Source organism: Sphaeramia orbicularis, chromosome 16 (assembly GCF_902148855.1).
Source record: "Sphaeramia orbicularis chromosome 16, fSphaOr1.1, whole genome shotgun sequence".
NCBI classification, from domain to species: Eukaryota; Metazoa; Chordata; class Actinopteri; order Kurtiformes; family Apogonidae; genus Sphaeramia; species Sphaeramia orbicularis.
In genome coordinates this window covers 36,857,916-36,885,313 of record NC_043972.1, presented here as the reverse complement: position 1 = coordinate 36,885,313, position 27,398 = coordinate 36,857,916, and the positions used below count along the sequence as shown (strand labels likewise).

At 39.5% G+C, this 27,398-nt stretch overlaps 4 protein-coding genes across 7 annotated transcripts; 1 reads left to right on the top strand and 3 right to left on the bottom strand.

Moving 5' to 3' along the window:
* Window positions 1–46: 46 nt before the first annotated feature.
* Window positions 47–14,277, bottom strand: vars1 (valyl-tRNA synthetase 1). The gene is made up of 29 exons (XM_030157139.1): window positions 14,173–14,277; window positions 13,316–13,671; window positions 13,083–13,226; window positions 12,719–12,908; window positions 12,522–12,637; window positions 12,332–12,407; window positions 11,793–11,893; window positions 11,558–11,685; window positions 11,250–11,414; window positions 11,083–11,164; window positions 10,867–10,986; window positions 9,508–9,616; window positions 9,234–9,413; window positions 8,953–9,077; window positions 8,705–8,808; window positions 7,368–7,526; window positions 6,549–6,639; window positions 6,341–6,446; window positions 6,113–6,183; window positions 4,651–4,776; window positions 4,464–4,568; window positions 3,890–4,037; window positions 3,615–3,742; window positions 3,215–3,370; window positions 2,320–2,544; window positions 2,014–2,125; window positions 778–953; window positions 334–483; window positions 47–240 (listed from the first exon to the last, which is right to left on the bottom strand). Exons 2-29 carry the CDS (start codon window positions 13,667–13,669, stop codon window positions 172–174), a joined length of 3,816 nt encoding a protein of 1,271 aa, XP_030012999.1. The 5' UTR covers window positions 13,670–13,671; window positions 14,173–14,277; the 3' UTR covers window positions 47–171.
* Window positions 14,278–15,231: 954 nt separating this feature from the next.
* LOC115436392 (uncharacterized) lies at window positions 15,232–19,486 on the bottom strand. The gene is made up of 3 exons (XM_030159251.1): window positions 18,856–19,486; window positions 17,311–18,198; window positions 15,232–16,135 (listed from the first exon to the last, which is right to left on the bottom strand). Exons 1-3 carry the CDS (start codon window positions 19,165–19,167, stop codon window positions 15,620–15,622), a joined length of 1,716 nt encoding a protein of 571 aa, XP_030015111.1. The 5' UTR covers window positions 19,168–19,486; the 3' UTR covers window positions 15,232–15,619.
* Window positions 19,487–20,520: 1,034 nt separating this feature from the next.
* ino80e (INO80 complex subunit E) lies at window positions 20,521–23,680 on the bottom strand. 4 transcript variants are annotated; one of them, XM_030159225.1, is made up of 8 exons: window positions 23,632–23,680; window positions 23,219–23,301; window positions 23,060–23,130; window positions 22,919–22,971; window positions 22,730–22,811; window positions 22,148–22,265; window positions 21,716–21,814; window positions 20,521–21,361 (listed from the first exon to the last, which is right to left on the bottom strand). In XM_030159225.1, exons 1-8 carry the CDS (start codon window positions 23,657–23,659, stop codon window positions 21,155–21,157), a joined length of 741 nt encoding a protein of 246 aa, XP_030015085.1. In that variant the 5' UTR covers window positions 23,660–23,680; the 3' UTR covers window positions 20,521–21,154. The 4 variants fall into 4 exon arrangements, with proteins under 4 accessions (XP_030015085.1, XP_030015081.1, XP_030015082.1 ...); XM_030159221.1 differs by lacking the exon at window positions 23,632–23,680 and adding an exon at window positions 23,507–23,580; XM_030159222.1 differs by lacking the exon at window positions 23,632–23,680 and adding an exon at window positions 23,554–23,573.
* Window positions 23,681–24,937: 1,257 nt separating this feature from the next.
* Window positions 24,938–27,323, top strand: LOC115435080 (E3 ubiquitin-protein ligase TRIM38). The gene is made up of 4 exons (XM_030157269.1): window positions 24,938–25,279; window positions 25,436–25,531; window positions 25,733–25,966; window positions 26,989–27,323. The coding sequence occupies exons 1-4, from the start codon at window positions 25,196–25,198 to the stop codon at window positions 27,091–27,093; spliced, it is 519 nt and encodes a 172-aa protein (XP_030013129.1). The 5' UTR covers window positions 24,938–25,195; the 3' UTR covers window positions 27,094–27,323.
* The last annotated feature ends 75 nt before the right edge of the window (window positions 27,324–27,398 follow it).

Genomic DNA, 27,398 nt, shown 5'->3' with positions numbered 1-27,398 from the left:
ACCTAAATTAATGACTTGGCTGAGAACAATACACAGCAGAACACAATTGTCTGTCATAAGAGCTTTATTCAGTTCCTTCGATACTACAATCACTTGGAAAATGAATATGAAATTAGCACACTGACATGAAAAATGGGAATAAATCCTGATTTACATAATGCTAAGGGACAGTTACATCATCTTCCTGAAGTTGTCGATGGCTTCTTTTACTTTCTCCAGTTCAATCTGGCTCTGTCGTAGCTGTAGAGAAAAGGAAGCAATTATTTACTGGGAATTGTCACACTTCACACATAAAAAAAAAAAAAGTTCTGTAAGCCAATTTCTTTTTCTCACCTTCTCAGCATCCTGCTCCTGCACCTTCACTGGCACCTTCTCCTTGTAGTCGGTCTTTGCTATTTTCTCTTTCAGTTTCTCCATCTGTTTCTCCAAGTCACCTTTCTTTGTCATCAGCTTAGCCACTTCTTTCTCAACATCAATGAGACCCTGGAGGGGAAATAAAGGTGAAGTTAAAAAAAAATACAGGCAGAGAAGGATGACTTAAAAAATGAGCAGCTTTGTCATTTCAGGTCAGTAAAGGAGAAACATGGGAAAGTAAGTCGAGTAAAACTGAATTTAGTTGAAGCAGAGTTTTATGTGCATTAGAAAAGCATTCATGTAGCTTTAACCACCTCAACTGACTACTTAGTTGTAACGAGTAGTTTTTTATTGTAAAGTCCTTAAGCATAATGAAATCAGACAGATAGAACCAAATACAATAGAGCTGAAAGCGTCACTCACCTTGAGCATAAGGTTGACGGTACATCTGTCAGACGCGATAGCCACGGCACAGCCTTCTGGGACGGGCTGGTTGGCTGTCAGAGGAATGACGGCCTGAGAGTAAGATAAGGTCTGAATCTGCAGACTGTACTTATGAACCAGCGACACAGTGGTTGAGTCTATGCACTGGAGGTAGCCTGGGGGACAGATGGAGAATACAATATTAGCCATCATAAATCTACCTCATTGACAACGTGCATTCAGGATTCAGCACAACTGGGAACAACACAAGAGGAAGATAATGGTGCATCTGGGGTTTACTCAGAACAGGAGAAGAGACCTCTGAAGTAACAGATGCATTCAAGTTTTACTTCAATAAATATACAGAAGAAGTATTAGTCCTTCAAGTACAACTTAAACACCTCTGGGTCTATCAATCAAAACACTAATAAAACACAAAGCAGAAGATGTCAGATCACAGGAGTCGCTGTTTTCACTACTGCTTATTTCTATTTGACATGACAGTCAAAGTCAGATGATGTTACACTGAATAAAATGAATTTCTCTCAATTTGTGCATTGTTGGAAACATTTGACATTCAGTGGTGGAATAAAGTTTTCTGAAACCCTTAAAATTTTGCACCATGTCAAATACTGTGTAATATTTGCTGAAAATTGTAGTGTTTCAAAAGGTGTGGCTGCACCAGACAGACAAAGACATATGAAAATTATATTTTTTGTTTATTGTTAAGAAGAAAAAAATATGACTAAATTCTTGAGAGTTTCAACATCGTGCCCTGGATGTTTCAAGGGGCTTTATCTTATTGAAACATTCACTTTGATGAAACAGTGCATAAGTAGAAGCAAGCTTGTGGATTTCAAGAATGGCAAAATACTGACAGTTCAACGACTACAGAGTGATTCTTAATATAGTAAATCACAAATGCATGGGTCCAAAAACTTTTTATCTACCCCTACCACATATAGATACCATATATATGTAAAAATAAGAATAAAGACTATGATTTCTTCAGCTCCACATGTAAATCCACTTGTATTTGTTATATTCATCAGGACAAAGCCATCCAAATTTTTACAGATGCTGGGAATCAGTATAAATTTACCAATTATGACGCTCATGTACACCTGTATGGGAGGAACTGTAGTTCACAGATAGTCCCATTGAAGGGGGATGTTACTGGCCTTATATCTACTTATTGTTGGGATAATGTGCGTGGTTTAATGTGTGTCTTCTTACAGTCCGCCCTGGTCTTGGTCAGGTTGTAGTCAGCTCTCAGTGACCGGATTGTCTTGACCACAGTCATTATAAAGTCCATGTCCCGGTCCACTTCCTCACTGTGCCAGCAGAACTACGACAAATCACAGAACATATTACTGACAGGAAGAGGAGACACAATAAAAAAATGAACAATATTTGAAGTGTTGTTTGTCCCCTTACGTGTAAAATTGTGCCCGTTTATTAAAAAAAAACAAACAACAACCCACTCTGATTTGTACCTTCGTCAGGATTTCCAATAGATTCAGTTCCTCTTTCTCATCTCACCTCTTGAGTGTCAGGGTAGGATGTGACACAGATGCTGGGGGGATCATGCTGGGGTCGTCGCCTTGGTAACCTCTGGTAGAGTTCCTCTGTGACGAATGGCATTAAAGGAGACAGAAGGCGCAGGCCGACCTGAAGACAGGTGTAAAGGGTTTGTCTGCACACCATCGCTTGTTTTTGGCTTGAGGCGTCATCTTCTGCTTTACTGAACACTGGTTTCACGCTTTCCTACGGAGTCAAATCAAAAAGGTGTCAAAGAGCAGTGGAATCAGATGGGAAGATGAGAAAAAACACAGTCTAATGGAAAAACAAAACACTAGAATCATCATTATTAAATGATCATTATGCCTTTAAATTCTTTGATACATTTTCAATAAATATTAACATTTTTCTACACAAAAAAGTTTTAATAAAATACAATCCTCAAGGGGGTAAAAAAAAACAGTTGGGTTTAAGCTACATTTATCAAGAGCTGCAGCATTTTAAATCAAGGCCAAAACCAAAAAACTATATCAATATCACACAGAATCAAAAAATGATTGCAAGAAAGTGAGAGCTAGTGGAGATATAAATTTTTGAAAGTGAAACATTCTTTGTTCTGGTAACAAATTATTTATCCTTATTATTATTAATTTGGTCTCAGCAAAAACTACTTACATGTTGGAAATTATCCTTAGAAGTTCAGAACTCATTTCAAACCAATCCAGCAAAAAAATAAGAGACTGCGGAAGTTTAGATCTGAGGGTCAAACTACAAAGTATTTGGAGAAGGGCTTTAAGATTTCTATGAAGTCCCCCCCCAGTAAATCCACAATGTGTATTAGAAGTTTCGGGATGTGTGAGACTCATGACTGGCATGGAATGACTGTATGATAGGAATATTCAGCAGATTGTCTTACCAGGTAAACATCACAGAGCTCGTAAAGCCAGAAGTTGTAGATGGCGGTTGTGATGGCTGGGAAGTCGTATGCCTTAAAGCCAGCGTCACAGAGGCCGACAGCGGCACTCAGCCTGGACAGAATCCATCTGTCGGACACACTCTCCTCTCCACACAACTGAAACAACAAACCAATTAGGAACACATTAAGGAAATGTTCGCATTCTGGACTCCTCTGCACTTGTGCTCTAGTCTGTAAAAACAATGTAGGCTTATTTTGAAAGACACGGTGGGGGCAAAGTAAATCCCGAAGCACAGAAGAGGCGAGCCTTTCCTCGGTCATAGTTTGACAGGAATGTTGGATATGAAAACGTCTGTATATGCACTTTTCTCTGCTCTTTCATGTTCTACCCTGCTCTCACCTGGGCTTTCTCTGATGGTACGAAGTTGTCTCCCAGCGTCTTCATGGCAAACTTCACAGCGTTCCACAGTTTGTTGCAGAAGTGTCGGTAACCAAGGATGCGGTTGACATCCAGGTTGATATCCCTGCCTGGGAGCCACACACGGGAGATCATTTGTGAGTTTGTTTTCAAATGTTTAACAAGTTGTTTTTCTGTTTTGAGACAACCGACTTTGCATCGGCTTTTTTTTTCTTGAGCGGCAACAACAGAAAATAAAACAACAACAGATCATTCACCTTGGCTAGTGTAAGCACACAGGGCAAAGCGGAGAGCGTCTGTTCCACACTCTGGGATGCCATTTGGGTAGTCTGACTTCTGGCCCTGCTTTGCCTTCTCCACCTCCACTGGATCCAAGTTACTGTCTGACAACTGGGCATGAAGACCCTGTGGAGAACACAATGATCGGCAATAAATTGGACAGTGTCTGCTACTATTTTTAATGTGCTCACCCTGAAAATGAGAAACTGCTATCAGCTGCTTTGTGATGACTTAATTTGACAAGTTGGCAATGATTTTTCAAATTACATGAAGGCTAGAGTGCAGTTTACTTTAAGTCCTTCAGTGCCCTCTAGAGGGCAAGGCTGCTTCATCTGACAGAACAGAGTGGGGGAGAGAGAGGGAGATTGATGGCCTCAATAAAAGCTTGTTGAAAGCAAAAAAAAGGTGCTTAATCAAGCTTACATAAGAATATGGGCCTCGGGGGAGCAATGAGCTTATGGTGACCACAAAAAAGACAAGCCAAATGAGAGAGAGGAAAGACTACGCGTGTGCAAGCCTTTGAACATGCATCAAAGCATGATTAGGCTTCACCTCTAGGGAGATCCCTGTAATGACATCCAGGGGGTCAATGACGTTGCCAAGTGACTTGCTCATCTTCCTTCCGTGGGCGTCCCTCACAACCGCATGCAGATAAACCTGCACAAACAAAACAGTATTAGTCATGTCCTGCTAACACTATAATGTTGAGGTATGTCTTGGCAGGTGTGCCTGCTCTCACCTCTTTGAATGGCAGCTTGCCGGTCAGTTTGAGGCCCATCATCACCATCCGAGCAACCCAGAAGAACAAGATGTCATGGCCCGTCTCCAGCAGAGTGCCAGGGTAGAACACATTGAGGTCCTCTGTCTGGTATGACAAGATGATAAAAATACATGAACACAGTGAGGAAACTACAAGTACAATTAAAGGCAGAACTAAAACTCTTCACAAAATGTGTCTGACAAACATGTACTTGTACAGTACACTGTGGGTGTATTTTACTCATTAATGACTCATGCTGCCTTGACTTTAGCATATGCTTTCAAGTAAGTTTACCTTGAACCAAATACAAATAACTGGGAACATTGCAAAATGTATATTTTATGCGTTACTGTCAACATTTGTACAGCCTATTAGAAAAACTGAAGAAAAAAAGCACCCCTTACAGGAGGCTACATATTATAAAGCTAAACAAATACAGGACATCTGGAATTCTGCTATCCACTTCATGTGTGCTATGTGGTATGCTATACTCTGGCAAAAAGTGTGCAACAACCATCCATTCATGCGTTATCCATTTCATATTTAAAGTCATATTCACCTCTGCTTTTTAGCAAATTTTTAAAGGCACTTCTACTCCTACAATCTACTCCTACAATCCCCATTGACCAGTTTTTGACATATGACACCAACACAAAATCTTTTTGCCTACAACAATACTCTTCTTTATTCTATTATAGTTTATCTTTTATACTATTTATTTACTCTTATTCAATTTTTACATCTTTTTTTTAACTGCATGGCATTTAATAGCAAAGTGAGGGAGAAACAGTATCTCAATTTTCTGCATGTCCTCTTTATCTAGGGAACTGAGAATTAAAAAAAAAATCTTTTGAATACTGTATATTGAATGTGATAAATTACACTACCAAATTAAGACAATTACAATAACTTTCACTTAATAGCTCATTACTTACATATACAACAGCAAGAGTGGAAAAAATATCCACAACTTCAACTATATTTTGCCGATATTCAGGCACAATTCAATGCATGTAACCTGTATTATGTGGTAAAAGTGCCGCAAACATAAAACTGAATAAATGTTGTATAATTATCGCAACATTCTATCATATTTCCAGTGGACAGTTTCATTTGTCAAAACACAGTATATTTCTATCTATGGTTTATTTTGTCAGGGTTTGAACTGTATGGTAAACTGTAAAATGTTGTCGTAGTTGCTCAGAATGTTGTTTGTGCTGAACACTGACAGAGATATTACTGAATTTGAAAAGTGCTGACTGAGTGTTAGAATATATAGTTTAGCTCACATACTAAACCAATATGTGTGTGGTGTTTTGAAAAAAGTGGACATCATATTGACACCAGCAGGAAAACAACTTAACAACAGTATGTCCAAAACAACTACTCCAGGAGGGTACCACTTATGTTAGTAGGAAAGCTGGTTGCTTGGTCTTTTTACCTCATTCGGCCAGCCAAAGATGGAGAAAGGAAAAATACCAGACGAGAACCAAGTGTCTAGGACATCCTCATCTGAAACACAGGAACATGAAGTTATCTAACGTCCATGAATATAGAGCGGAGTTAATTAAATTAGATTAATCTGTGCAGTGGCCTAACACCATCTGATTAGATAACCTTTCCAGCCTCTGTATCTATGAGACTTCGATGAAAAACTGTTGAATCTTACCCTGTCTGAGGGTAATTTTGTCAGTGGATACGTTGAAGCGTTTAGCTGCTTTCTCTCTGGCCTCCTCCTCTGATCTCCCACTGACCCAATAATGACCGTCCATGTCCTAGAAGGAGGAGGATATAAATAATCTAAATAGAAAATTAAATGTGTAATGCACAGCTTTTGGGTCTCTGGACCTTGACAACAGTGAGGGGCATCATCGTACCTCTCCTGGTTTCACAGAGGGATCATTGACAGTGATGAAGTAAGCAGGAATGCGGTGACCCCACCACAGCTGCCGAGAGATGCACCAGTCCCTGAGATGAAGACAGACAGATAAATCATAAACAGGACTCAGTGACTCTACATTTTTGGCTTGGCCCAGCAGATGTAGGAGATCGAGTGGGTTTGTTCATCATAGCTGCCACATTTAGCAAAAAGGTTGTTAAATCAGTAAGTGGATGCATTACTAAATTCAATATGTACTGTGGATCTCAGATCAGTGAATACAGCACAGAACACAGACTGTATTCAGTATGATGAAATACAGTATATTATTATTCATTAAATTAGAATTATTTAGTGATTAAAAGTTCTACCTTAAACAGATGTTAAGTAAATCTGTGTGTGCAGTAGTTTGTCTGCAGTCCCCAAATTAATTAATCTGCCCCGGTTTGAAACTGAATGTGTGAATAATAGTTCAGATGATGCTCTGACCTTCTCAGATTAAATCATCTAGCTCACAGTTACTCTTAAAACAGTGAATCATTTAATTTGCAAGATAATATTTCATAAATGGAAAATCTGTTTTCTTAATTTCTCCTGTACATAAAAATAGAACCAATAACATCAAAGCTTATTATAGATTAATTTTCTGTGGTTTAAACATTGACATTAAAATCCTAAATTGATTATAGTAAACCAACATGTACCAAGGGCACATCACTTACAAGAAATAACATCAACATTACTGAGTCTGTACCATTTGATAACATTTGATAATAGAAGACAAAACAGAACTTATTTGCAAAGAAGAACCAATTACCTGATGTTGTCCATCCAGTTGAACCAGGTCTTAAGGTGGTGATCAGGGATAATTTTAAGGCGTCCTTCTCTGACTGCATCTGCGGCCTGCTTTCCCATGTCGGTGCAGTTCACATACCACTGTGGCTTCAGCAAGGGCTCCACAATGTCTTTGGATCGACTTAAAGTACACATATACAAATGAAGTCAAACAGTGGTTCTTAACAGGATGAGAAGATGTCCAACATAAAAACCCCTGTTCCATTAACTCACTGACACTGGGTACAGATTTAACGACTCACTAAAATGCTCAAAGATACCTTAAGAAACTTTAAGACCATTTCCATCAAGTGGAACACAAATCTAACAAGTCAATCCAGTACAGAACACATTTAATGTCTGATTGGTAACAACAATGGATGACCAGATGTCATGATATCCATCTATCTAATGTCATGAAATCTTGTATCAAAACAGATATAGATGACTGCTGGTAGTTTATGTGCAATTTATGCTGAAACTACAATAAAAACAAAAGAGAAAAGACAGAACAGCACAGAGTATGTGTGAGATCCTGGATAAAGCGAGGTGTTCAGGGTTCAAGGGAAGTGGAAAATGAATGATTTTTACTATAAAATCCAACTGCTACATTAGTTATAAGTTTTTATGGTGAAATGAAACCCGATGTCGATGTCTTTGATTCAATGTAACGTGTATGCAGTGTCTAAGATCTCCTTCTCTGACCACAATTTAGTCAGTTTTCTACCAGTTCAGTCCAGTTGAGCCTTTTGACATATTTTGTAGCGTTGCATTTGTTTACCATCTCTGGAGTAGTGATGATTTCATCGATTGAAGACTGAAGACATATCTGTATCTACCATATTTAAAAACAGCTTTGTGAGTACGACTAGATCTTTAACTAGAATCTCTATAGACCACACACTACGTTGTTATATTTGGCTGCAAACACTGAGTAATGCCAACTGGGCCTGATGACTCATAACGTACAAATCACATTCACCGTAGTTAAGTGTGTACTGGAGCTGAACATTTAATCAAATCTTATTTACAATCACAACGGCAGCCTGACGCTAAGCAGAGACCACTATGTAGTGAACACAGTCACAGAAATGCATAGATGATTTCTTAGTCCTAAAAACATCCTCCCAGGTCTTGGACTCACGTTTCTACTTTAAGTTGATGTCATATTTCTTGGGGTGGTGTGGAAATGTGAAGTTTTTCATAGTAGTTTAAGTCTGTGTCTTTATAAAATGCACATTGTTCACAATTAAGCATTTTCCATCAAATTCTGCAGCCTTAGTGTATGCCATCATAAATAACTTGCCACGATAACAATACCTGCAAACTGGGACAACCATGGGGTTGTCTTTGATTTCTTTAAATTGCCCTCTGTCCTTGAGAGCCTGAAGCACTACTTTCCTGGCCTCAAAACGCTTCATGCCCTGCGGGATAGAAGACATAGTTAAAATGAAACATGAGGGAATGAAAGTGCTTCACCATGCAAACTATGGAGGAGATGCCTGACTTTTGTGTCATGGGGGAAATGCACACACTGCAGGGGGACAAATGATAATGAGGCACTGTACCAGGAAGGGAGGAGGTACGTTAATGAGCAGGCCATTTTCATCCAGGATGTTGATGAAGGCCAGATTGTGTCTCACTCCAACCTCGTAGTCATTATGGTCATGAGCTGGGGTGATTTTGACAGCGCCTGAACAGAAAATGGTGCAGAGAGATAGGAAAGAAAGAGATGAGGAAAAAAAGAAGTGATAACAAGGAAAAGTGGCTTAATGAGCAGCTATTATTATATATTCTCATCACACCTGGGACCCACACACTGCTTTTTTTCCCTTTTAACAATGTGTACCTGTTCCAAAGCTCATGTCCACAAAGTCATTGAACACAATCGGCATCTTGCGGTCACAGAAAGGATGCAACACCATCTTTCCCTTCAGATGCTGATATCTGGAGTCATCGGGGTGGACGGCCACAGCCGTGTCTCCCAGCATTGTCTCGATACGAGTTGTAGCTACAACCACCTCCTCATCTGAGTGACAGAGAAACATATTGACAAAAGTATTACAAAAGGTTGAACCGTAGCTCTTTGCTCCAAACATTCTGTGGTGTGTGTGTTTCCATACCTGATCCATCTACCTGGTAGGCGAAAGACACTAGTACTCCAAACTCCACCTTCTCCTTGTAACCAGGTACAGGCAGCAGAGTTCTGCCGGTGAGCTCCTTCTTATCCACCTGCAAAACACCCAGTAGTTAAAACCAAGAGATCAAAAGATGGCCAGAACTGTACAAGTCACAAAAAAAAAGGATCACTTTTTTCTCCCAATACTGGACAATTTTGATATTTAACACATTGTATAATGTGATGATGCTGCCAGTTTGAAGAATATCATGAAATCTGAAGAAAGAGTTCATTAGCTAAACTTTGGAAAATTACTTCAGGTCCAGGTTTTTATACTCTGAAATGACTACATATTTCAGCAAAGGAAAATAAGTACAATAATAAAGAATACATTTTGATCTTTCAAAACGGTTTGTGGTCATGTAAGTACAGATTTCTGAGGAGTATTTGAGACTAAGGCCTAATCCCAATTCACCCCTTGGCCTTACCCCTACCCCTCCACTTTGTGCGTTCACGTGAAGGGGTAGTGTTGTCCTGATTCTCAATGAGTCAGAGGGGTAGGGCTAAGGGGGAGGGCTGTTTGGCCCTTGAAACCGAGATTTTTCAGAACCACACTACAAACAAAGGAGTATGAGAAATCTCCCATAATTCTGTTCAAATCATCTGCAAGATGGAGGTAAACACAGCAAAGAAGTGCAGAACTGTGATGAAAGAAGCACACAAATTTATGTATTTTCTTCATAAACAACTTAATCATTTGATCGACTGCCGTTTCACTGTATTACAGACCGCATTTCTGTGGTTTGTGGTTGATAGCCACAAAAAGATGCCCAAAGCCCATTCAACAGAGACAGTTACAGCTGCTGACGGCATGGTGAATTCTTTTGGAAATAAAGTTGTCATATCTGTTTATAGCGGCATCAATGACTACTGATGACGTAACAGGTCTTGAGGGGTTGTCCCATTTTGTAAGGGAATGTTTCAACCCCTACCCCTTGCAACTCTGTTTCAAGGGGTAGTGCCAAGTGCAAGAGCCAAGGGGTAGGGGTAAGGGGTGAATTGGGATTGGGCCTAACACTATATCTGTCTACACTCATGTTGTTTTGCCAAATAAAATGATGGTGATTTCAGAGTCTACAAGATACACTGAATGCACTGTCCACGTTTCTGTATGTGTGTCAAACTTCAACACAAAACAAACAGTACACAATACAGTATATGCTCCCTTCATTGAAGTCTAATTTTTAAAATGATAAAATAAACCATTTTGAATGCATCAGTGAAACAGAATATACGTACTATACTAGATTTTAAATCTGGAAAAAAAGTTTTGCTCTTGCATTAAATAACTTCAGAAACTTGCCTCTATGTCGGAGATGGCGGAGTTCAGCGTGCAGGACCAGTTGACCAACCTCTTGCTCCTGTAGATCACCCCTTCTTCATGCATACGGATGAATGCCTCTTGAACCGCATAGGAAAGTTTCTGAACAGAGAAAATAACAGAGCCATTAGAACAACAGATATTGCTTAGTAGATTTTACGTAAATGAAACAAAAGTTCAGAGATTTTAGATCCTCACAGGGTCCATAGTGAAGCAGGCTCTTTCCCAGTCTAATGAGGAGCCCAGCTTCTTCAGTTGGTGGTAGATTCTGTCTCCTTTCCTAAAAAGACCAAAAAGCTTAAGTAGGATTGAGCCTTAACTGCATTCTTCTATATATGTTGCTTTCAGTAATTTCCTCCTCTTACTCGTTCTTCCACTTCCAGACTTCCTGGATGAAGTTTTCCCTGCCCAGGTCATGACGGCTCATACCCCTCTCTCTCATCAGCTTCTTTTCCACCACCACCTGGGTGGCGATGCCAGCATGGTCACAGCCCGGGTTCCACAGGGTGGTCTCACCCTGCATCCTGTGCCTGAACAAAAACAAAAGCACAGCAATTCAAGAACATAACTTCTAAAAATTACAAGGCATGCATTCATTTATTAAAAGCTTCTGAACAGTGAAAGTCTGTAGACTTCATGTTTATTAAAACTGATGCTACTGAATTGGAGTTACCATCTAGTCAGAGAGTCCTGAATAGCATTCGTGAGAGCATGACCAAGATGAAGAGATCCAGTCACATTAGGAGGAGGAATACACATCATGAAGATGCCACGAGGGTTGGGTTCGCTGAGACTCTTCCTCTGCATAGAGTTGCATCAAAGTTGTCAATGTAATCTTATTATAGACTGCACTAGACAGAAAATTCAAGACTTTAATTAATGTAGCCCAAGTTAAAGGAAATCCATACCCCATACTCAGGCTTGAAGAATCCCTGCTTCTCCCACCATGGATACCAAGCAGCCTCCACATACTGGGGACTGTAGGAGTCAGGAAGTGGACTGATAACATCTGATATCAGTGAAGAAACAAAGGAAAGGTTAAAAGAGCTGCACTAAAAAACCTGGGAAGGCATTTTCTGACAAATGTTTGAACAAACAGCCATGTAACGTAACACTGCCTGAGGCTAAATTTGTTAGCCTGATCAACATCAAGAAAGTATATTCAAATTCCTGACAATGTTTTTTTTCCTCAAATTATTTTTACAGTCCCTTTTTCCTTGTTTAACCTTGTACTTGGTTAGGTTAAGTTACAGTATTTTAATGTGTCACATGCTTTGTCTTCTAGCCAACAACACAAACTGAAATTCTCATTCCATAGTTGATGCTTCTCTCATTCATATGCAGTAGATGCTGAATGTTTTTGTTGTGTATCAGAACTGAGTAACCATAACGGCATTCATTACATGGTGTTTTGTAATCTGCTTTTCAGGTATTTCTTTTTAATCACCTTTTTTTTCTCCTTGAGGAGTAGGGATGTTGTATGTAATCACTCCCAGCTCCTTTTTCTCGGGCTTTGCTTTTTTCTGAAAGATAAAAGTGGAAGAGCATACATGGACTTTATTCAAGCTGTTGATGGCCACTGTGACTGGTCTATAGTTTTTAATACTTGCAAAAAAATCATAACACATATTTCCTACCTCTGATGGTGCTTGCGTCTTTTTCTTTGCCTCCATTTCTTTCTTCTGTTGGAACTTTTCCATCTTCTCTCTCTTTTTAGCCTCCTTCTTCAGCTGGGCTTCTGTCTTTGGTGGACCTAAAGAAGACAACATAAAAATAATTAGCAGACTCTTAACAAAAAATATTTTGTTTTGTAATTTTCGCAAGGCTTAATCACCATTGGTGCTGTTGCCAGCAGTATCACTAGCAGCTTTGACATTTTCTGCATTTATCTTCGGTGTAACCGGCACCATCTTCTCACAGAGAGTTATCTTCCCCAGAACCTTCAGAAACTGTGGCTGATTTATGCAGGTTGAGAACCACCTGGTGACATTGGTCAGGTCCTGCCTGTCTGGTGGCTCTAACACCTAAAAAGAAAAACATGATGTACAATAAATACAATATACAATAAACATAAAAATAAGAGCAACAGTCTGAAGATTGAGCTTGGTGAGATTTGATTTCTAATTTTGAAATCACGAGTGACAGGCTCACAGATGTTAAACTCATAAATGGAGAAACCTGTATATTAACCAACATACATATTTAAAAGGTAGAAGAAGAGCTGCCGCTACAGCCATATCAGCCAGAGTGATGCCTTCTCCTACAAGGAAGGTTCTGGGTTCCAGTGCCTGATTGAGAACCTTTAAAACACGCATCAGCTCTGCACGGGAACTCTGCTGGAGCTAAAGGAGCACAGAAAGTAATTTGAGTATGGAACCACAGAAGAACAAATCACACAAATGTAACCATAATGTCCGTATTTCCCCCTTACCTTCTTGTCCACCCCCGTCATCCCCATCAGTGGGAAGACCACAGCGCAGGACACAGGGGTCAGTTCATTGTCTGCAAAGCTAAGCCACTGCCACACCTGGCTCTGCTGCTTCGTATCGACACCAGCCCTCTTCCCTTGAAAAGCCAGGTACCAGGCAACAGCACTGGCCCCACTGAGGACGGTTTCACCTTCGCCAGAGCCCAGAACCAGGATCGGTCTGGTGCGGGCATTTAAGGAGGTGGGAGGGTCCTCTGTGATGGTCTTTGGGCGAGATGACGGACAAAACTCCGCAGCTATCAGAGCAAATAGGCTTCTGAAGTCATCAGGGTGAGGAGACACATAGAGAGAGGCCATCCCTAAGAGAAGAAAGAGAAATTATACCCTCATTGTCTTCGTCTGGCTTTTGAAAAAATATACTACTCAATCCATACTCTTTAGCACTGTGTTTTGTATGTGGTCTGACAAAACATGAATGCATGTCTTAAAAGCTGGTTCAATTCGTTAAAATACGTATGATGACATTTACCGTAATGCTATCAAGGGTTGTGCTTTTTTTTTTTTTTTAAAGGGCTTCAACAACTTTAAAACTGGTCAACACCATTTGCTTTAAGTGTGCATCGATAGCTCTGTTAGCATGTTAGCTATGTCGCTTACTTTCTGTAAAGCCGATCTCACACCTGTCAAGGCTGATGAACACTCAAACCAATCAGACTACTTAGCGTTAGCTAAACAAACTGCAGGTCAAGTTTTTAAAACTGCGAGACAAAGTGTGCAGTACGTCGCAGATATGTTATTTTAAACTTGATAAACTTAGCATGTGGCTTTTTAGTTACATTTTTGCAAGAAGCTATTCATACCTTTGAATGAAACAGAAAGAGACGTCAGCTTAAACTTAGCATTCACAGCACCGACACATGCTCTCCACCTCTCTGCCGTCTGATGCAACGACAACCAGCAACGTGTTCCGGGTTTGAGTTGCCGCTTCCGGTACAGAGCGGAAGTAACTCAAACAACTACGTCAGCGAAAAACAGAAGAAAAAAAGTAAGAATAATAATATGAATAATAATATGAATGATAATAATAATAATAATAATAATAATAATAATAATAATAATAATAATAAATGAAAAATGAAATCTGAATCAGCATTGTTAGGAGGGTAAATTTATGCAGATATCACAACTTGGCCAAAAAATGACTTAGGGAATTTTAGATGCCTAGACTGAGGCTAACAACATGTAAAATGGCCTTTTTAACTGTATAATTTTATCCTTATTAAGTCAACAATTTCCCACTTATTATTAGTTGTAGTTATTATTCTTACCTAACCTTTTCATTCACATCTGTTTACACGTGGTTTTCTTCTTCTTTTTTTAACTTAAGATATAAAATCAACACTTACAAAGCCTCCTATGTCACCAAACAAATAAGAAAAGTACAATGGACAAGCAGATAACCATTGGGTTACTATATGCAAAGTGCTTTTAGCCTTGCTGGAGTTTCAATTCAGTCAGTTGGGGCCTGTGGTGGGATTTCAGTTGAGTACTGGTAATGGATCAACTTTCATATTGCAGAGTAGTTTCAGTTGCATATTTACTAAGGGTTTAATCTGAAATACTTGGAGATATGTTTTTATGCAATGTGCTAGGCCCCTGTCATCCCGAGCAACCTGGAGGGTGTTTCTTTTCCTGCTGAAGTAGTTTCTCTTGTCCCAATCTGTGCCATTTGTCTCTTTCTTCTTGCCGTTTCTCCACATAATTTTTATGAGGATTTTAATTTTATTACACTATTTATACACTGTTCCACCAGTTCAGTCAATCCAGCATTGTTAGAAATTAATGATATGTAACAAATAGTACTATTTTGATGAGGAAAAAAAAAAATCAAGCACAATTACAAAGAAAAACACATACAATAATGGTAAGCCAGCATTGTCTTTATGCAAATGTAGAGACAAATGTTCATCACAACAATGATCATACAAGAGAAGAAAATTACATCCAAAAGCTTTGTGCACAGTGTTTTTTTCAAAATCACAGTTAAGTTAACAGTAAATCCCCTATCAAATACAGCAGGTACAGCTTTTTGGATAGCCAGCTTTCCACAGTGAAGTGTAAGACCTATACAAAATATTGAGCTCACTAGGTTTAAAATAAGCAAATCCTTCGATAAGAACTAAGGCATATCATATTTCCCTTTTTCAAACTCCCGCGCATTGAAGAAACTTACAAATCAAAAATACTCAAGGGAAACACACAGGTTGTTGCTGTTGGCCATAATGCAGAGCCTAAACTTCTCTTCATTTATTCTGATTCCTGTCCAAAACCGTCTTGCACCGCACCAATGATCACATCCACCACCCCCATTATTACCCCTCCTGTCATCCTAAACACATTACCCACCCCACATCCACTCCTCCACACCAGCTTACCTACACCTCCTCCTACTGCTTTCGCCTGACCACCCATCTCTGTCATCACTGTCCCTACATAGCCCTCACTCTGCTCCCATAGCCGTCTTCCAAAGAACTTGGTCACCCACCATGTATTATCTAGCACATCACTAAATATACCCACTGTGTCACCAGCCAGGGTCCCCACACCTGTGACCCCAGTATGGCAGCTGTTCAGGAGGGCCCCGAGCATGGAGGAAGTACAGTAGTAGGTGTTGGAGAGACAGGTATCCCCCATACTCAGCACCATGTCAACAGCTGAGCCCATCCAGGACAAGAGGTCAGAGGTCAAGAGGTGGAAAAAGGACAAAGTGTCTCCAGGCAAAGCTGAGAGAACTCCTAGGTCTTCCTGAAGAACATATGTCACCTGGTTCAAGAAAAAAAATATGATGAGTATATACAATATATCACAAAATGACAGTGTACAACCTGAGGCGATGCAGTGAACTAGTAAACTAACCACACCTCATTCCTGTGTAAGCTGCTGGGAGGAGCAGGCAGAAGTGAGAAGGATTATTCAGACTCCAAAAATGATGCATTAATGTACATTTGAAAAAGTGTATCCTAAGTCTTTCTATGATTTACATTATGTTGTGAAAGATGAAGGGTCCCTTGAGCAGTGGTGGAAGAGGTATTCAGGTCTTTAACTAAGTAAAAGTACTAGTACTCCACTGAGAAAATAGTGCACTACAAGTGAAAGTTCTGCATTTAGAATCTGGCTTATGTAAAGGTTTGTACATATTATTAAGTATGTGAATGAACTTGAAAGTATGGAGCATAAAAGTAGTTACTGTGCAGTAAAAAAGCCCCTGTCAGTGTTTTACTATTATGTTTGATGTAAATGGAATCATCTTACAGCCCCAGTAATGTATGCGCAGCTACTGTTGTTGATGTTTATAGCTGAACCCATTTCAATAACTTTACTTACTGTTGGTAATTTCATCTGTTTGTAGCATCACTGTCCTTTTTGTCTAAAAAGTTAACTTTTCATGAACCTGATATTCAGTTTTGTGACAATGCATGTTCTAGCAAATCCAAGAGGCTGTTTAACGAGTTTAGTTTAAGAAAGAAAATTTCATCATTCTACTGTATAAAGTGACACTGTGTCCTTCATCACAGGCATTTAAGATCTACACAGGAACAGGACAGAAGGGGGAAGAAAAATGTAATTATGAAGAATAACCAAACCTGTCAAACAAATGTAGCAGAGTAAGAAGTACGATAACTACCTCTGAGATATAGTGGAATAAACCTATAAAGCTGCACAGAATGGAAATGCTAAAATAAAGTACAGGTACAGGTCATTTCCAACTTAAAATAAATTATATTTTACTACTGATTACTATGAAAATCTTTGTTGTAGTTATTGTACTTTTGATTTGAACATCCAAGAAAAAGTTGAATATTGTAATTATCCCATATTCTCAGATTAGACTACTTATTTGAAGGATCTATTGCTTTTTATTTGTACCAATTGAATTTTTATTCCTTTTATTCTTAAATATTGTTTAAATGGAAAAAATAATAATAATTTTGCATCACCTGTCCAGGTAACTCTGTGATTGTGGAGATTACAGGCCTTAGTGGAGCTGTCAAAATGGACACGGTGGTGGACAGGATGTAGACCAAGATACTGCTGGAATTAGTGTCTTTCTCCAGGTCATCCACAGTCTCTGAGCCATAGGAAGACTGGTAGGTGTCTGATCTGACATCATCTGAATCTGGCACATCCTCCTGCAGTTCAGCACTGCTCACTGAGGCCATTGCATCTCCTGAGGCTTCTGATTGGACCTCAGTATCAACAGCTGCCTCTTCTTTTGGGACCTGTGCTTCTGTGCTCTGAGTGTCCTCAGTTGAGTCTTGATCAGTTGCATCTGCACCCACCACTTCCCTGTCAGTATTTTGATCAGTATTACCTGAATCCAGTTCTTTAGCCCTTGTGTCCATACCAGCAGCATCTGACTCCAATGTCTCTACATTTCTAGGTTCTGCTTCACTGTGATGGCCTATTACGACTTCAACAGCCTGTCCATTAGCTCCTCTGCATCCTTCAGAGAACAGCTCAATCACTCCCAGTATCTCTTCCAGCTCCTCCACACTTACCTGCCTCTCCTCTCCATCTGTCTCTCTGATTAACCCCACACTAAAGCTTTCTTTCCCCTCTGGGACGACACAACAGACTGCAGACCACAGCAACTTTGCCTGGCACTCTTCATTTCCATCCTCTGCAGCTCCTAGTCGGCCTGCTCCGGTCAAGATGTACAGATCACCACCTAAAGTGTTACACTGGGGAATGACACTTGACTGGACCAGTGTCGTGAATGTTGAGTCCCATTGCTGAAGTTGGGAGTCTGTGGCAACCTGAGGTGGATCCTCGCCTCCCCTGAGGAGAGCTGGGACTACTACTTTAACATTCTCCTCTTCCTCTGTCTGGCAGAAACAAATAATCAAAATCAAGTGTTACAAAACTGAACATATGTATAAAGTAGTCATTGTACTATCATAAACAGTAAACAGTCTCCATCATTGACTGATTATCAACTTTAGTATCCACATTTTATGGTGAACGCCATATTTTTAAATTTATCTATCTATTTGTATTTTAAGGGAAATTACAGAACAGTTTTCTGAGGCAGCCACCTGTATATGTCTGTATTAATTTCTTAGCACAGATCAACTATTAATAATATTTATTATTTATAATTCCACTGTGTTCATGCGTCTTGTATCATAAATAAACACAATACCAAAGAAGTTCTTTGCATTAAAAGACAATCCACAGGGCATGTAAAAATTACAGAGTTAATTTTATTCTACTGTACTCCACAGTAAGGTTATGAGTAAGTTTGTCTTCAGCATTTATATGAAGACCACATGCAATTGATTTAATTTGTGTGATCTTTTATATTGACAAATTGAAATGCAGTAAATTACATGTTCGTTCACTTTGTTTATTTCTTGCATGCTGAGATATCTGACAAATGTTCGCTGTTTACATAGTGGTCATCCATTTTGTGACGTCATTCCTGCACTTCCTGCTTCAAATCTCATTATTCATGCTAAGTAACATGATAGATGTGTCCTTACCACAAGCTCTTCCCCCTCTTCTCCTCTGTCTGCCTGTCCATGGCTGAGATGGAAGGCCGAGTAGACAGCTGTGTCACAGGTTGGCTTATAGAGAGTGGCGAATGACTGTCCCCCAGGCCGTCTGTGGCAGAGGGGCCGCAGCAGCGGCCCTGCAGAGGCTCCCTGAGGAGGCGTCTGTCTGTAGAAGCAGTGGCTGCAGAGGTTGAAGCCCAGCTCTGAGTTGCCCTCAGCTGGAAGACACAGGCCTGGGCCCAGCACTGCCAGCAGCCAGAGAGCCGCAGCAGCTGCACTGACAGCAGCAGGACACAGCATGGTGGTGGTGAGCTCAGCAAATCCCCCCTCTCTCCCCCACACACTCACACAGAGCGAAGAGGGAGAGGCTTATAAATTATCCACTGGTTTCTGTATATAGATGCAGAAAGATAAGGTGGCCAAGGTTGGCAAGCTCTGCTGATGGCTTGTTGTTTTTCCTCACCCGCTCCTTGTTCTCTCCTCCACTTTGTCTCCCACCATGTCTGTCTTCCTTTACTGTCAGCTGAGAGAGTGAATCTGTGTTGCAGGCACAATCTTGCTTACTCCTTCATTTCCCTTTCCCTGACAATCTCACCCCCTCTGTCAGTTCCACCCTCTTTGACTCTCCCTCCGGCTGTAACGCCACTTCACCCCTCCCTCTTGCTCTCTATGGTTACACCTTTAACTCCTATTGCTGTTAGGTACACAAGCCAAACCCACACCTTTCATAAGCTGCCAATTACCTGTAAGTCTGCATTCCCAAACAGTGGTTGCTTAGTATGAATTAGTCACTTGATTGACACTCTCCAGTCCAGATTTCTTTTGTAAAACTCTCTAGTGACAGTGCTGACTCTGTCTTAACAGTTACAATGAAATGCAGGAGCTCTCACTTGAAAAAAACTTCCATAAATGTGTGCACTTGAACTCTAAATATAAAAATAGCGTAAAAGAATTCCTCATTAAAGCTTAATCCTGACAGTGTCACAGTTATGGGTCATTGTCTCTACCAGAGTGCAGTGGATCTTAAAGCCTAACTCTCCAGATGAAACCCATGTTTCATAGTTTGCCCTTTTAAATATTAGAAATATGCTTGTTGAGACATGTTGTTGGCACTTGAGTGTTCTAGGGAAAACAGTTATGGAAAAACATCAATTATCATGTAATACCAAGGCGTATTACTGCATGAGAGAGAATGGAAAAATATCTTGCCCTCTTTTTGATATGTAGAAGGGAGGTGGAATCCAGCCAGTCTGCGTTCTCATTGCTAAAGAGTTTTGGCCAACGTGAGCCAAATGCACCCCTGGGCTTGTGTCAAGCATGGGATAGGATTCCTCCCCAAAGAGGTCAAGCAAGCAAAGAAGAAAATACTGAACATTATCTATGTTGACGTGAGCTTTTTATGTTTATACTGTGGTTTCAGTGTAACATTTCAATAGATATATCATACATACAGTAACTTTCCACACAGACTATATCATACCTCTACAACAACTGAGTGTAGCTGTGGAATGATTGAATTAGGGTGTGATGTTTTGGGTGGAGCAAAAAAAAAAATGCATACAGTCCCGATACAGTCACATTCTCAGATGCATTTAAAACTTTCACTGTTTTATTGTAATCAAAGTTTATAAATCAATGACAAACCATTTACTTAAAAATGATTCAGTTTAATTTGACATATTCACAACTACATTGATGCAGACATTATTTACTCTTTCAATCTGGCACTTTTTTAAACAGATATAACAGCAATCTGGTACTGTAAAAAAAAAAAAAAAAAAAAAAGCACAAGTACAAATAGCAGGGGTAAAAACTCCCAAATAACCAAATAGGACTTTAAGGAAATTTCCAAAGATTTAAATCATATGAAAAAGTTTTGATTTAGCAGTTTTTCTACTTTAACAAGTATAACAAGTATGAGGTGCTAATTCAACATTAAAAAACAACATTTTTATGAAGGACACACTAGTTGAAGACACAGTTTGTGCATATTATGATCAGGAGGCAGTTTTAAACTCTGTCAGAAACAAAGAACCAACTATTACAGCGGCAGTCTGTTTTTACAGTAGCTAGTTAATGTAATCTAATATTAAATTCTTAACATAATATTTGAAAACATTTCTGTTGGGGATTGTTCGACACTGTTTCTGCAGTCTCGTAAATGTCCACAAGGGGGTGCCTGTCTCTCCTCCACAGAATGGAATAGTCCTTGAGTCATGTGCTTCACCCTAACACGTGTACATTGTCCATCCCCCACTTATAAATACATCTAAAGACAGAGGCAGGCTCATTCATTAGGGATGTCAATGACCAGTTCAGCCTCATCTCCCTCCCCTCTGTCTTCATCTCCCCTGTCACTGTCGCCATCACTCTCCCCCTCCTCCTCTGCAGCATCTCCGCTGAGCATCTGTCGAGGAACCCAGCTGAAGGGGCCGCTGCCTGTTGGAGGGGCTGCAGGGGCTGATGGGTAATTGGTTGTCATTGGAGTAACAACCTAAGAGCAACAACATAAAGGTTAACAAAAATAAAGAGAGATATAATGGAATGAGGGATATGGATGGGTGTTGCATTAAAAAGTGTAAATGTAAATCAGGATAAAACATGCTGTGTGTACAAAAACTAAAAGATGCCATGACAGCTGTATGATATGAAACAAATCGCTGAGCCGATAACAGCAGTATGAGGACACACTGAGTAAAGTTGAGAAAACACTGATCAGAGAGGGTTTAAAACCTGTTCATTGTTTAAAGGTGTAAAAAAAAAAGTAATACATTATTTGCAAGGATTTCTGCATGTAAAGTGTAGTGTTGTAAAATATAACCTACTATCAACCCTGTTCCTCTCTCACCTTCCCTGTGGTCTCTTTCTTGTTTTTTGGCGTCTTTGTTTTTCTCTCTTTCTTCATTCGTTCAGCTGGGGGAGCCAAATACTCTGGTGGGAAGGGCATCTGCCCAACACACAACCCCAATTTGCAAATGAACACACAAACACACACATGCACACAAGCATAGGCAAATTTACAAGACAGACATATACAAAAAAAACACAAAAAACATACACAAGAAGAATGTACAATGCAGAGACAATGAAGCCATTATAAGCGTCAAACAAAAAACAAAGGAAGAGATAAAACAGACTTATGATTAAAATAATAAGACAATCAAATTATATAAATGATGCCAAAACAAAACAGGGATTATGTTTGCTGATGAGGAGATGAAACTGGCAGCATTGTTACTGTTGCTGGCTGTAAAAATATAGAGGTGAAGTTGGAACTCACAGTGTTCAGATAGGGTCCAGATCCAGATGACTGGAGAGGATTCACACCCGAACGGGACAACAGTGACAGATGAGGAGAGGATGATGGTGGGAGACACGCACCAGGACTGCTTCTTCGTCTGAAAAATATGAATCTGAGTGTTAATTTTCTTCTGTCCACAAGGAACACTCATCTAAACATTAGAAAACAATTTCTACAGTAAGTACATTTGGACATCTCCCTCCTTTATATTTTCCAAACAGAACTTCCTCTAAACAATGATGTGAACCTTGTAATTCATAGATTAGGGAAAAAAGATTTACAGAACATGTACTCAAATAGCAATAATTCTGTAGACCTGAGCCATAAAAAGTTTTCAATATATAATGATGGTAGAATTACTTGAAGTGTCTTTGCTTTTAGATCCAGCAGAGATGCCTTCAAGGACCAAAACTTATTTTTACCTTAAAGGTATTTTATCTTTAACATCCGGTGTTAAAGAAAGATAAATAACAACTACTGATGATATTATTAATTAGTTAAATTTATTGCAACACATTCCTGAATAATCTCTTCATTAAATCATCAAAATGTTCAGCTCACTTCTTTGCACCATCTCGTTCTCTTTCCCTCTCTCTGGGTCCCTCTCCTTCACTGTTTTCTGAGGAAACTGTTGCCTCAGAATCTGAAGCAGAAAATAAATCATGCAAATGTGCAGGATATTCATTAACATAAATACAAGCAACAATAACTGAAACATTATTTATTAGGTCACCTTAACTTAATGTTTACCTGAGGAGTCTTCATCTACCCTCTCATACTGTAGCAGTCTGTCTAAAAGAAAGCTACAGAACAAACAATTGAAGAATTGGATGTATTATTTATCACTGTTAATATAATAAAACTTTACATTTGACGGTGGCTGTTGTGTACCTTTTGTCTCTAGAAACTTTAAGCAGTTTTCTCTGAGCTCTCCTCAGCTCCTCCTGAAAGCACTCCTGTTCCTGAAAACAGGGATCGAGGCACAAATTACTTCAGAGAACAAAAAATATCAGCAGGATCGTGTGTAACAAAAAGTGTGGGTTTACTCACATAGACAAGAAATTTTAATTTTCGTTTGAGATTTTTGTATTTCCGCTTGTAATCAACCTCGACATCTGCTTGCCCGTTCATTTCTGCAAAACAAACAAGCCACGAAACCGTCAGTCAACTGTAAATTAACTGTGACCTTGTACGTCTTTAAGTTTCACAACGAGGACGGGGTATTATTCAATAATACATTGGTACAGTGTGTGATCAAATAAGCTAACTATGAAGCAAGCTAAGCTAGCTAAGCTAACGTTGCTTTTTAAAACAACATAGCTAGCATAGCTAGCTCAACAAAGCTATGGAGCTGTTGCTGATCCTAGAAACTGTTGAAAGCGTACATGCAGATGGCTTTCAGGTGTGTTATATCCTTCTAATAAGACGAGAATATGTTTAGAACCGCTAAAAACAAGTGATACCTCTCGCTTGAGTCTGTCTGTGCGACATGTTCTTGTTTACTGTTGTGACGTTGTTTAAATGCGTCAGGGTGGGCGGGGCACCTACTCATTCATTTATTTCTTCACACATACAAGCGCAGGTATATTTTGTTTTGTATAATCAGGTTTTGAATATAGAGGTATAACATAAATTAAATTAGATTAAATTAGATTTAAGCATATTACTTAAGTCTTCTGTCATCTTTTGTTTCTGTAATTCTCTTCATTTTGAACAGATAAATGTCCAAATATTTTATTTGATTTTAAAATGTGAGGCATTTATTTTAAACTGTTAAACTGATGTGTTTTCATATGTTATATACCTAAAGTCTGCTCTATATTGTAATATAACAGGTGTGATAGTTGGACTTAAAAAAAAAAAACATGCACAAGCTATATGAACAAACATAAAATATGCCTGATTTACAGTAATTTTGAGTCTCAGTCAGGATTTACTCAATGCAGTCAACTTTTATATTTTTTTGTACATTCATACTGGAAGGAAAGCAGTGTCCCTTCCACCTTCCGCATACTATAGTGCAGTGAGTTTGTGTTCATCCTTAGCTCAGCACAGACACTTGCCAGGACCCAGAACAATGAATAATAGATGAGGGACCTTTGCAGAGATGAGTAATGCTGCTTCAGTGCACCTACCCAAAGCCAGACCCCCCTGTGTGCTTCTGTGCGGGAGTGGTGGGGAGGCAGAGATATAAAAAGTTCAGATAAATGGACAGATACGAAATAAGAGGCAGGCTGATTTGAAAAAGAAAAGAGAGGAGAGAGGGGGCATGCATGTGTCTCGACAGTGGAATGCAGATATGCACTCCAGGGAGAAAGGAAAGCAGAACTGCTGAGCACACGTTTACAGAAAGAGCCTAACCCTCAGACATGTGAAAGTCAGCAGGCTACAGAAAGCTAAATAGCAACCTTTTAATGCAACTACAAAAGCAAGGACTGTAATAGCTCATGGTTGCTACACTGTATCTCTCTCTAGACGTTAGATAAAGCCATGTGGCAAAAATAAACCTGCACTGTCTACCCTCTAGGCAAAAACATTTTCCAGTATGAAACACAATATCTGGATCTGACTGTGAAGAAGTAGCCAGTCAGTCAGTTTCTTCTTTGTTTCCAAAGACACTGGCAGACATAAATAGACTCCTCTCTGCTGCCATAAATCGCTGCATGCTGCCAGCCACCAAGCCCTCTTGGCAGCTACAATCATCTGCTTCCCGCCCTCTTTCCATTTTTCCCCCATTCCTTTAATGGATCCATATATTCTCAAGTCATGCTGTAGATACTGATCTGTGCTTGTCAATACTTTGTCTCTCGTTAATTTTCTGCCTGGATGTATGTCCTTGACGCTTCATTAGTCTGACTGCTGTTTTTGTTATGAAGGCATGTGTTCTCCCCTCCACCTCTGACTCTCTTTCTCTCTCTCCTGCACAGAGTTGTGTTTTCATGTCCTTCATTTTACTCCTCCCTCTTTCACTTGCCATCATCACTTTTATTACACTTTCTCGGGAGTCCTCACGCTTTGTCTGTTGTCATGTTTGCACAAACTGAGATGTACCACAACTGCACTACAGACACTGCAATCAACTGTAATCAAAGCCTCCTCTCTGATCAAAAGGTAAGCTTCAAGTTTTATGACTGTCACCTCTCTCCTTTTTTAAACTAATGTAACAGCATCTTTTCAGCATGTATTCTGTTTCAATTTTTTGTCCTCATTGTGTGTGTGTGTGTGTGTGTGTGTGTGTGTGTGTGCGTGTGTGTGTGTGTCTTGCAGGAAAAGCTTATCCAGGCTATTAAAAGAATCAAGCACGAGTTAGATGAGTGCAGAGAAGCAGAGAGAGAGACATTCATAGAGTCGGTGGAAGTAGAGGTACTACTGCATTATTAATCCTTGTCTTTTTTTAGAAAAAAAAACACATTTACTTATTAGTTTAATCCATAGTACATACAGAGTTATATAAAATGTGTAAGAAGTCAGTCCAGAAAAAGCGCAAATACTTCCAAATTCCTTACATCTTTTTGGTGTCATTAATTATGAATTTAATGAATGACCTCTCCCTACTCTTTTCAGAGCAGATTTGATGACCTGGAAAGAGAAATCAGATCTGAGTTTCATAATCTTCATCGTTTTCTGGAGGAGGAGGAGTGGAAGGATGTGGAACGGCTGAGGAGGGAGAAACAGAAGCAACTGAAGCAGCTAAAGGAGCAAGAGAAGAAAATATCAGAGCAAGGGAGGGACATAGAGAGATCAATTGCCTTGCTCAACAGCAAACTGACGGAGGAGGACAGTCCTAACCTGCTAAAAGTGAGGAAACTTTGAGTGTCATCATGATAAAAAATTAAAAAATAACAATTACATAAAATAGGAGTGTGCCACTAGAGACTAAAATTATAAAGCCTTAAATATACTAAGTATGAAGAGATGTAAAGTGATATGAATATGGACCGAAGGTGAAATAATGTAAGATGGGAGGTCATTAATAGTTTGGATCTGCTCTATAAAATATTTTGGAAATTTCTGGCACAAGAGTAGAGTTTCAATCCATGTGATTATCCAGGGAAAGAAACCATTTGAGCTTGGGTCAAAACAACTTACCTTGCCTCTGACCTGTCAAAATATCTGTGTACAAGTTGCTTGGACTTTAGGGCTGCTGGCAAACAGTGTGACTGTGTAGGTTTACATCAAAGGGATGCAAGCTACAAACTGCAGTGCACTGTTTTGGGTCACTTTATTGGCACTTATTTGATCAATTGAAGTCATTGATTGGCTAAACAGTTGACTTGCCTGGTTTTGCAAGTCAAAATCAATTTCTCATTTAAAAGTGAAAGGACAAAATGCAGTCAACACATTAGTCAGCAAATAGGACTGGACAGTGCAAGGCAGCCTGGCCAAGGGGTTCAGAAGCAGAGACACTGTGGACAGCAGCTTTCAGTCCATCATGGAGGAGAACTAGCTCTGCTGTTACGCACTGATGTTACCATGGAACAAACAATTAGCCTTCACTTTGTGATCAGTATAAGTTGTTTGAGAGTTGCAGGGTAAAGACTAAGTGATCAGATAAAAGAGAGGAAACTCCCCTCACTCACCTACAGAGAAGAAGCTGTGTTGCTGCCAGATGATGTTGAACTGAGATGAGATATAACAGCTTTCAGTTCTTATCAGTTTAAGTTCTTTTGCCTGGTTGATTTGATACCAACTCAAAACCAACCCAAGTCAATAATGAATTAAATAAAAGCTCCTTCTGGTTCTATTCATTTTAAAATGCTGTAAATGTTTTTAATAATGAGAATAAATGATACCTATTTTTTTCATTTTTCCCATTACAGGAAATTCAAGAGCTAATAAAACGGCAGGTTTTCTCAGTGTGTTTTTCTAAAACTAACTGTTTTCTTGTTTTCTTTCCCAATTTCTCCCAAACTCATTTACACTAATCCTGTGTATGTTACACATGCTTGATATTTTTGTAGTTTTTGCAAATGAGTCCTCTTTCATAATAATAACAAAAGTGTGTCAGGTATTTTCATATTTGGTTCTCTCCCCATGTTTTTAAGCAGGTCCCAGGTCAGTTTTATTCTCCCAGCAGAGGTGAACACAGAGGTGCGCTCTGGCCATTTTGTGGGGCCCCTCCAGTACAGAGTATGGAAACACATGAAAAGCTGCCTGTATCCAAGTATGTACATGTACTTTGTCTGACACAATAGATAGAAAAAACAGTATTAAAACTCATTTTACACAT

Excerpts from the sequence above, each read along its gene's own strand:
- ino80e (XM_030159225.1), bottom strand. The coding sequence starts at position 23,659 with ATGTCGCACAGACAGACTCAAGCGAGAG. Across the intron at positions 23,302-23,631 it reads CAGACAGACTCAAGCGAGAG|AAATGAACGGGCAAGCAGAT; the intron begins GTATCACTTGTT and ends TTTGTTTTGCAG. Across the intron at positions 21,815-22,147 it reads CTGGACCCTATCTGAACACT|ATGCCCTTCCCACCAGAGTA; the intron begins GTGAGTTCCAAC and ends TGTGTTGGGCAG.
- LOC115435080 (XM_030157269.1), top strand. The coding sequence starts at position 25,196 with ATGTTTGCACAAACTGAGATGTACCACAACTGCACTACAGACACTGCA. Across the intron at positions 25,532-25,732 it reads TAGAGTCGGTGGAAGTAGAG|AGCAGATTTGATGACCTGGA; the intron begins GTACTACTGCAT and ends TACTCTTTTCAG. Across the intron at positions 25,967-26,988 it reads ACAGTCCTAACCTGCTAAAA|GAAATTCAAGAGCTAATAAA; the intron begins GTGAGGAAACTT and ends TTCCCATTACAG.
- LOC115436392 (XM_030159251.1), bottom strand. The coding sequence starts at position 19,167 with ATGCTGTGTCCTGCTGCTGTCAGTGCAGCTGCTGCGGCTCTCTGGCTG. Across the intron at positions 18,199-18,855 it reads AAGAGGGGGAAGAGCTTGTG|ACAGAGGAAGAGGAGAATGT; the intron begins GTAAGGACACAT and ends TGTTTCTGCCAG. Across the intron at positions 16,136-17,310 it reads TCACAGAGTTACCTGGACAG|GTGACATATGTTCTTCAGGA; the intron begins GTGATGCAAAAT and ends TTCTTGAACCAG.
- vars1 (XM_030157139.1), bottom strand. The coding sequence starts at position 13,669 with ATGGCCTCTCTCTATGTGTCTCCTCACCCTGATGACTTCAGAAGCCTA. Across the intron at positions 12,909-13,082 it reads TTCTTCTACCTTTTAAATAT|GTGTTAGAGCCACCAGACAG; the intron begins GTATGTTGGTTA and ends TTTTCTTTTTAG. Across the intron at positions 954-2,013 it reads GACCAAGACCAGGGCGGACT|GCTACCTCCAGTGCATAGAC; the intron begins GTAAGAAGACAC and ends TCTGTCCCCCAG.